The sequence below is a fragment of the Akebia trifoliata genome, chromosome 7 (assembly GCF_017979445.1).
Source record: "Akebia trifoliata isolate Shusen 1 chromosome 7, ASM1797944v1, whole genome shotgun sequence".
NCBI lineage: Eukaryota > Viridiplantae > Streptophyta > Magnoliopsida > Ranunculales > Lardizabalaceae > Akebia > Akebia trifoliata.
The window spans coordinates 7,315,613-7,326,277 of NC_141381.1; the positions used below are offsets into that span (position 1 = coordinate 7,315,613).

Here is a 10,665-nt window from a genome sequence, read left to right on the forward strand (position 1 = left end):
TGATATCTCATTCATAGTCAATAAGGCATGTCAATTTATGCAACAACCTACTGAAGAACATTGGGCACTTACAAAAAAGATTTTACGATACTTAAAATATACTATCACCCATGGCCTTCGTATTGATAGGTGTCCATCATTCCATCTATTCGCTTACTCGGATGTCAATTGGGTTGGTTGTCCTGAGGACCATAAATCCCAAGGTGTCCACCTAATTTTTTTGGCTCCAATCTTATCTCTTGGCAATCGCGCAAACAACCGACAATAGCCCGTTAGAGCACTAAGAGTAAATATTGCGCCCTAGCATGGGTAGCTGTTGAACTTACTTGGCTTCAATCTCTACTTTATGAGCTTGACTTGTTCCTATCTCATTCACTTACCTTGTGGTGTGACATGTGACAACATTGGCACAACATATTTATCTGCTAACCCTGTCTTCCATGCTCGAACAAAGCATGTTGAAATTGATTTCCACTTTGTTAGAGATAAAGTGGCAAAAGGTGATCTTCAAGTTTGGTTCATTACCACGAAGGATCATCTCATTGATATTTTAACTAAGGGCCTCTCTACTACCTAATTCCATCATCTTCACAACAAACTCACCATCACACCCATGACGTCAAGTTTGGGGGGGGGGGGGGGCATGTTAAGGAAAATAGCTTGATTTTAGCACCAAATTTGTGTGAATCATATTCTAAATATAGAAAATCTAGCTGGTTGTATCAATTAAAAAGATGTATTATATGATCTCTTATGTAAATAAATACAAAGCCTTCTCTCTTTGAAAGAGACAAAGTAGAAGAGCACAACTCTATCCTTTTGTGTTATTTACTTTCACACAATCAAGGGAAACAATGGGATCATTTCTTCGTCGTTGCAAATTCTCTTCGATGCAAGAAATTAGCACACAAAAAAAAAATAGAGAAGAAAGAAGAAAAAAGGGCATACTTGGGGTTGGTGTGAGTATCTTTGTGTCCCCACGGATGGGTAAAAGTAAAAGGGTAAAGAGAAGGGGATAAATAGAAAAAAAGAAGTAGAAAGTGAGTTGGATACGGAGAAGGAGAAGAAGAGTTTGGAAAAAGCGGTAGTGTTGTTGGGTGCTGGAGACGTGAAAAAGAAGAACAAAAATCATTTATAATTAAAGTGTAAGGTCAATCTTATCAAGGGCCCTTGAGTCCATTTTGTGGCACCCAAACACATGACCCTATGGCGTTGGGTTGTGGAATATAAAGTTCTATGAGCCTTTTGTTTATATATATATATATACCTTTTGTTTTTATATATATAAATACCTCTTCGTCTTATCTTAATCTAAATCAGCAATTTTGGTGGAAATACAATAACCTTCCATCTTCAAGAACTTGGATCAAACCTGAAATAAAAAAACATAAAATAAACAAAATTCTCTTTAGGATATGAATCTTTATCCATGAAATCTAGATGGTATGGCTTGGATTACCAATTTGAAAATCTATGTGGGCCAACATCCTTTAGTAACTAGTAAGATTTGAAATAAAGTGTGTTCAATAACAAACTTTATAAAGGGAGAAGTTGCTTAAAATTGCAACAGCTTGGTCTCACCCTATCTGTAATTTTTTTTTAAAGAGAACACTTTCCCAAAATGTATAATATTTTGTTTTTGTTTTTTGTTCTTTTAAATTTTGCTTGAAAATAGGGGTTAGAAGTTTCGGATTGAGATGATTTTTTGTGAGGATAGTTTCTTTGATGAGAAGATCATCCTCATAAAAAATCAAATTAATCTGAAACTTCTAAGTCTATCAAAAGTGGTTTAAAAATTATTGGTAAAAAATCGATGGTCCACATTCTACATCACTTTTGATGGGGTTAGAAGTTTCAGATTGGACTGATTTTTTTTTAAGAATAATCTTCTCATCATAGAGATCATTCTCACAAATAATCAGCTCAATCCGAAACTTCTAACCCATATTTTGAAAATTTGTTATTATTTTACATAAGTCCCATGATCCGTCCCATATATATCTATCTATCCATTTATCTATATATATAGAGGGTCCCGTTCAGCAACAAACATTTTGGCAAAACATTTTTCAAAACATGGGTTAGAGGTTTTGGAATGAGCTGATTTTTTGTGAGGATGATCTCTACGGTGAGGAGATCATCCTCACCAAAAATCAGCCCATTCCAAAACTTCTAGCCCCAGTTTACAAGTTGAAAAATTGTGGACCATCCATTTTTTGTAAACCATTTTTGATGGGGTTAGAAGTTTTGGAATGGACTGATTTTGGCTTATGATAATCTCCTCACCGTAGAGATCATCCTCACCAAAAATCAGCCCATTCCCAAATCTCTAACCTATGTTTTGAAAAATGTTTTGCCAAAATGTTTGTTGCTGAACATTTCGCATATATAGATATTGCAAACGTTTTTTTTCTTCCTTTAAAAAAATGAATAAAATGTTTTTGTTAATATATATATATATATATATATATATATATATATATATATATATATTTTTTTTTTTTTTTTGAAAAATATTTTCAGGGAAAATGGTTTCATGATGAAACATATTTTGTTTCCATCAAAAGAAAACCACAAAGTTCCAAATAAAAAAATATGCATATAATAATATTTTCAAAAACAATAATATTATAAAAATTTAAAAACTAAAATTTGTTTGTTCGGTTTTAGTGTTGAATTACAAAATGATGACATACCTAACCTAAGTCAGGAACAAGGATGCATAGCCTTCAATTGAGCTTCCATCAACACGCCCTTGAGGGCGCATTTGTAAGCATCAAAATTGAAATTAGTCCCCATCGCTTTCTAAATTAACAAAAAGCCCCCTAAATCAAAATTGGGCACAAGCTTAAAATGGGACATGTAAATTTAGATGAGCCGCATTTGGTTTGGATTTGGGTTTTTGCAAATAAAGTTCATAATCTAATAACTCCAAGTGATCTGTATTAAGTATTGGGCTCATACACCCAAATACAAATGGATTAGCCCATGGTTAAGTCAAAAACCCACTAAAATGGGTTGGATCAATAACCAAATGTCATTTAAGTCAATTAATTAAAATCCGATTAAGTTGGGACATATTTGTAAATAATATTTTACCTAAGTTTATATATGCCAAAACCTCCCTCAGTTGGGGGGAATTTCGATCACTTTCTCTCAAAAGACAGAAGTTCTCCCTCCAGAGAAAAAAAAACTCTCAAACTCTTGTCCATAAACGAAGTACAGTTCTTCAAGAGACTCGAACTCCAATTAAAGAGAATATCAAGCCTAAAATCCTTCTCAAGAAGTCAGGAAATCCTTCTCAACAGATAAAGCATGAAGTCCGAAGAGAAAAAAAATTTACAGAAGCCTTTACAGAAGATTAAGTACAAACAAAATCACCATCAAAACAACATTCTCAGCCGATCATGAACGAAGCCCAAAGAAAATAAAGCTACACACTTATCATCACTATTTTTGTACTTGACTTTTTAATCAGAGAAAAATACTAAGATTTGCACTCTTATTTTTATTAAATCAATAAAGCATTTGTAATATTATTTTATGAATCTCAAGGTAGATTTGTGAAATTTATATTCACACAGAGCATACCAAAAATTTGTCGAGAATAAATTTTACAGATCTACCTCAAGATGTGTGAAATAATATTTCAAATGAGTTTATTGATTTAATAAAAATGATAGTACAAATCTCAATGTTTTCCTCTAATTAACATTTAAGTATAAAAATAGTGGTGACATGTGTGTAGCTTTATTCTCTTCGGGTTTCGCACGTGATTGACTAAGAAGGTTGTTTTGATAGTGGTTTTGTTTGAACTTGATCTTTTGTAGAGGCTTTTGTATATATTTTTTTTCTCTAGACTTTGTGTTTTACCAACTAAGAAGAATTTCTTGATTTCTAGAGAAGGATTTTAGACTTGATCTTTTCTTCAATTAGAGTTCGAGTCTCTTGAAAAACTTTGCTTTGTCTCTAGAGGAGGACTTGAGAGCTTCTTCTTCTCTAGAACGAGAACTTCTGTCTTTTAAAAGAAAGTGATCCACATCTCTCTAAATGATTGAGGCTTTGGCATTTATAGACTTAGGATAAAAGGTTATTTCCAAATATGCCCCTAATTTAACTAAATTTTACATAAACGGTTTAACTAGTATTTGATTATTGATTCAATCCATTTTAGTGGGTTTTGGACTTAACCGTGGGCTAACCCATTGGTATGGTCCAATACTTAATGCGGATCAATTGGATTTGTTTTAATTATGAACTTTATCTGCAAAAATCCAAATCCAAATCAAATGCGGCCCATCTCAATTTATGGGTCCCAATTTAAACTTGTGGGTCCAATTTTGATTTAGGGGGCCTTTTGTAAGTTTAAAAAGAAATGGGGACCTATTTAAATTTTGACCCTACACTCTCATTTAAATATTTTCTTGGGTGCACTCAAATAATGACATTTACTTTCCAATAACCATTCTTTTGAGAAATTCATACTCCATTGAAAATAGATTCCCTGCATCTATATAGATCTTTATTGGAAATAAGCTTAATTACACTATATAGAATTCACTAATCATACAAACAAATGAACAAGTGAAGAACCCACGTAAATGACCACTTAAACCAAAAATCAGTGGTCACCATTGTTGTCTTAATTTGGTCGTTCAAAAAAGATAAAATTTGATAGACCTTCAGAATCAATTCGACTAAGTAACTTCCCATTAATTCTAAGCAAACGTTCTGGATATATCCCACAAATTGGACATTTTGGATTGCTAAGAATGTACACTAGCTTTTCTCTCTCTCTCTCTCTCTCTATATATATATATATATATATATTGTCGATTGGCCTGCTTGGATTGTAGTTCCTTCTTTAATTGACAACAAAATCCACTTGTTTCTGCAAGACAAATCAAAAAGGGGGATCAGTAAGGTATCTTGAACTTTTCATTTTTCCTCACAAAATTAATAACGCACAGAGGAACAATGAAGGTGCAACTTGCTAAGTTATTAAGGTATGTGAGGGCCAATAATACCTAGCTTCAAAGCTCACTTTCACCCTTTAATTAGTAATTACTGAGCATGGACCCATTTGCCTATTTAAAAAAGGAAATTGCTTAAGTAAAATTAAAATGTACATCGATTCTCACATCGCTGATGAGGATGTATGTATGAAACCATAAATGATTTTCATCAAGATACGCGTGACAAGCATCTATAGTTATGTGTGCAACGCCACATTAGCAATGTGAAAATCGATGTACATTTTAATGTTACTCCAGTCCGATTCTAAAAAATTTTGCAGAAAGGACTAAATGTAATTGACTTTTTTGGGGTCCAATGGCAGTGGTGATTGTGTGTCCAACGAATGGTTGAGATGAAATGACATATACAAATTTCATAGGATTAGATTCCCCTAGAAGCCCAAGAGAATATATTTTCTTTCTAAACGTGTGTATCCCCACCCTTCAGGTGAGACTAATCCTACGGTCACACGCATTGCCCCTTCAGAAAGTCCTACATGCAACTAGTTGAGTGGATGTCAACAGGAGCTTGGAGGGTGGCCCCAAGGAATTCATAGTTTCATGGGATTTCGAACACTTGACCTACCTTTCGGAAGGTGCCACTGGGCCAACCCCTTGGGGTTGAAGCCCAGGGAATATAATTCCCATCTCAATGGTTGATATACACTGGAATTTTTCTTACAAAATTTGAATCTTGGATCAGTTTGGTATGATCACAATGCGCTTTAGAAAATATTTTTCAAGCGTTGATACCTAGTTTATGTGAAAATACGAAGCAGCAAAGGAAAGAAAAATCTCACACAAACACAAAGATTTACGTGGATCTACAATAAGTTTACATCCACGGATTAGATCGAAATTTAATCACACTATAGTTTTCAAAATTAGAGCATCTTGAAGCCCAAGCCCAAACAAAAGTACAAAAAAACATGTCACAAAGCTTTGATCTGTTGTTTTGTTATCTTATGTCAACCACAAAATATAGTAAATGTCTACACACCTTGAGAAATTATATAATACATTTATCATCATCATCATCATCATCATCGAAGTCTTGTCCAATAGATTTGGTATCTCCTAAATAAATCATGTTCATCCATTTAATTATGCCTAGAACTACATCTTATTCTACTGAAAGTGTGTGCGTTTATATTAACTTTTACTAATTAATTACCATGATTTAAAATAAGAAAGAGTGCTGATTTTCTAACTCAACCTGAGAGAATTACTCAAAAACTAACTAACATGACATGTGTAAGAAACCTAAATTTCCTCAGGATACACAATTGCACATTCTCATAAAAATATGTGTAGTTTTGTATCCCAATGAAAAAAAACAACGGTTCTTGCACTTGCCATGTCCGATCAAATACTAATATGATTGTGCGGTACAGATCACACCTGATCCATCACATATGACAGATCAATTACAACTGTTGAATGTTTTCGTATCTTAAAAATTTTAAGACTCCTCGTGACGATGCGAAGTGTCCCTCAAAGCGTCTTTTCGCACGACGTCCGTGCATAGATGGTGCTTCTCACTATCTCAAAGCACTTGATCAAAGTCTTAAAGGTTTGACACAAATATAATTAATTATGTTGATCTCTTTTTATAAGATATACCACTTTCTCACCTGTAATCAATGTGGGACTAAACCATTTATACACAAAGATCCCAAAAATCTAACTTAAAAGAAATCAAAAATTTAAACCACAAAAACCTAAATTTTATTTTAAAATTATTCAACAAATTTCTTCCTAAAATCATTCATCTTCAAATTCTCCAATTGTACTACTTACTATATTTTACTTCCACTATAAGAAAATCCTGATGGGCCCTTGGTACTACATATATGCTAGCTTCAACAATTTTCTTAATTGATTTTTCTGTGGAATGCAGATATGATGAGGCATATAATTTGCATCTAAATGTGACACCTATAAAAGCATTTCACATATAAATTGTTCTCTTGAAATCACGAATTTTTCGTATGAATCTCTAGAGTTTTTAATAGGATTTGTTGAATTAGGAGTCAAATTCATGCACGTGAACCATGTATCATTTGTGAGATGGTACACCAACCTTTACGGCTCGCAAACATTGACTTTAGTTCCTCAGTAAAACCTACAAATCAACTGTGGCACCCTCCCTTTTCCCATTTAAGGGTTGTTTGTATGACTCAGTCCCAAATTTCGAATAAGACACTGACCTCCCAATTTAACCAACCCGACACGACTAATATCGCCCACAAAATTGGTGATATTAAGTCTATCTCGTGCAAAGTATCTTTGACCAAAAGTTAACATGCCTTTTTTTTTTCATAAATTAAAAGTGAAAATTTGATTTTATTCAAAATAATTTTCAAAAACTTAATTTATTAAATCAAAATTTCACTATTAACTAAGTCTTGAATAGAAGGTTTCACATTCAGCTAAAAAAAACAAAAAAATAAAAATAAAACTTGAAAAACTGTTCTACTACGCATGAAAAGGTCTGAATTTTGATGCGTACTTTTGCAATAAAACAACCTAAGGAAGCAAGGCAGAAACCAAGAAGCCTCGTAGAAACACGAATTTGTTCTTCTCCTTGACAAATAAGCTTGACGTCATCATTTGTAATGTTTTGAAACCAACATTTTTAAAACTAAACAGCTGATTGGACCGAAACTGTCCATTGGCTGTACCTATGTTGAATTTTAATTGGACGGATTCAAATTGTTAAAAAAAATTTAAGAATATATATAATATCGGGTTATTTTGACAAAATCCTCGGACAAAATTTTGTCTTATATGATTAAAAATTTTTGGAATTGGCTGATTTTTTGTGAGGATGATTTCTATACTTAGTAGATCATCCTCACAAAAACATAATCAATTCTGAAACTTTTAGCCCCATGAAAAGTGGTTACAAGTTAACCGGAAAAAATTGACGATTCATGATTCTTCAAGTTATAAATTAGGTTTAGAAATTTAAAAATTGGCTGATTTTTTGTGAGGATGGTTTTCTTACCATAAAGATCACTCTCATAAAAAAATCAGCTCATTTCAAAACATTTTGCCCATATATGACAAAATGCTTTGTCTATAATGTTATCTAGGATTTTGTCAAAAGAATGTTATCTATATATATATATATATATATATATATATGGGTCAGAGTCCTTAGACAACATTCTAAACGTCCTAAACAACGTCTTATCTTATATGACAACATAATTTTGGATTGTGCTGATTTTTGTGAGGATGATCTCTATGGTTATTAGATCACCCTCACAAAAAATCATTTGATTCTAAAACTTCTAACTCTATGAAAAGTGATTACAAACTAACGGTTAAAATAAACAGTTCACGATTCTTTTACTTGTAAATTAGGGTTAGTAATTTCAGAATGGGTTGATTTTTTGCAAGGATGATCCCCTCACCATAGAGATCATCTTTCTACAAATTCAGTCCATTCCGAACTCTTTTTTCCCATATATATATATATATAGGGAGCGGTTCGGCAGCCCTAAAGTTTGCCAAGTTTGGTGCCAAATATTTTTTGTAAATCACTTTTGATGGGGTTATAAGTTTTGGAATATGCTGATTGTTTGTGAGGATGATCTCTACGGTGAAGAGATCATTCTCACAAAAAATCAGCTCATTTTGAAACTTCTAACCCTAGTTTACAAGTTGAAGAATCGTGGACCGTCTAATTTTTGTAAATCACTTTTGATGGGGTTAGAAGTTTTGGAATATGCTGATTTTTGGTGAGGATGATCTCCTCATCATAGAGATCATCCTCACAAAAAATCAGCTCATTCCAAAGCTTTTAACCCATATTTTGAAAAATGTTTGGCACCAAACTTGGCAAACTTAAGGGCTGCTGAACCGTCCCCATATATATATATATATATTATATATATATATATTATTTATTTATTTATTTTTCTTCCTATGTTACCTTCATTTATTAATTAATCACAAAAAGATAACATTCTTAAAAAATATTTACTGGTAAGCTGGGGATTATAGGACCCTGCCCTTTTATTATAAATTATCAAATATAATTACTAGTTACATCATGGATCAAAATATTTAATAACTTTTGCAAAATTCAATTAGACCATTCAGATTAGTTTGGACCCGTTTTCAAATTTTACAGTATGAAAACCTTAATGGGCCTACTAATCTTACCAACTCATATTGGTGACTTTTGATGGCCTTTTTCATGATTGATTCCCAATTTTTAGCTTGATCATTTTTTTTGTTTTTTTTGTGTGCACCTAATTCCAATATACCACCAATCATATTATCTCTTTTATGTATAACTCAGCTATGAAATAATATGAATATTCGTGATTCTAGAGACGTGGCGGGTTCTGGGATTCTTAACATACTTGTTTGATATAAAACGATCACATCAAACTCATTTCCTGGTTAATGTATTAGAGAACATACCTCAATATTGCTCCTATGAAGACCATTCTTCATTAGGTTTTGTTGGTGCAACAACTGAACACCATTGGCCTTTGATGCAACCCCATCAATATCACAGCCATTGTTGGTGGCCCTGCAAAGTTTCAAAATCTTCTCCGCTGCCTCCGCCTCATCTTTGCTCTTCCCAACTAACTTAGCCACCTGAGCCTTAGGTAACCTCATCGTAACACGCATTCCTCCCGTCGCGGCCACTCCTCCTTCACCCTCATCAACAACAAGGTCTCTCGACTTCAAGATCGAAAGATCCGACGCAGACCTTCGAGCCAACATAAGGCTCTCAAGCCTATCCTTCGCGCTCATTTGAATGCCAGACCGTACTCTTCTTGGAACCTTTTCTTCGGGAAGTTTAGGTAATACAACCAAAAAGTAGAGCTTCTTTGGTTTCAATTCTTGTTGTGGCTCTAATGGTTTTGCTCTAACAACGTAGTGTTTAACGGCTTCCGATTCCAATAAAACATGACATGGGTAGTTGTTTAACACCTCAGAAACTCGTACTGGAGTCTTTAATTTAAATGTTTCGCCGTCAATCTTCATCACTTTTGTCGTTCTTCTTCCCCCTCCTACTAAACTGTTCCCCATTTGGTTTCTGTTCTTCAGCTCTTACATCAAATGTGTGATAAAATGGGAAGCGTGGGTTCAAGATAAAGAAACCAAAGTTAGGTATTTGGGGGCTGTTAAGGGTCGTAGTCAAAAGAACACAAAATTTGAAAGATGGGTAAAGTTTGACAAAATGCAAAAGTACCTGAAACTTTCGTTTTAAATAGATGTAAATTGTTTTGGTTTCTTTCTTCTTGAAATCGAAAATTTGTTTAATTTGAATTGTCAGAAATTTAACCCGTGATTTGTGGGGGAAGGAATATGAAGATATTATAAAAAAAACCAGACCGCTTCAAAATGTGAAGCTACCATCTTCGTTGTAAGACACGTGGCGTTTTGAATTTATTTCTTACCGCTACATTTTTGTTAAATTTAAATACATCCTTGGAAATTCCACGTGTAAATCAATAGAGTGGGTTCTTTCAAAAGTTTGAGCAGGTTGGCCGCTTCAAAGTTTCTTCCCTAATTCGTCAAGTTGACTTTGAAAATGTCCTTGATATTCCTATTGAGGACAGGTTTCGTTTTGAGAGATCCTATTGCCATGACGCCGCACCAACTTTACTAACGCTACCCC

The 10,665-nt window shown here is 33.6% G+C and overlaps 1 protein-coding gene across 1 annotated transcript; it reads right to left on the bottom strand.

Moving 5' to 3' along the window:
- Positions 1-4,692: 4,692 nt before the first annotated feature.
- Positions 4,693-10,405, bottom strand: LOC147398144 (uncharacterized protein At1g66480-like). The gene is made up of 2 exons (XM_086448952.1): positions 9,456-10,405; positions 4,693-4,891 (listed from the first exon to the last, which is right to left on the bottom strand). The coding sequence occupies exons 1-2, from the start codon at positions 10,071-10,073 to the stop codon at positions 4,865-4,867; spliced, it is 645 nt and encodes a 214-aa protein (XP_086305078.1). The 5' UTR covers positions 10,074-10,405; the 3' UTR covers positions 4,693-4,864.
- Positions 10,406-10,665: the final 260 nt, after the last annotated feature.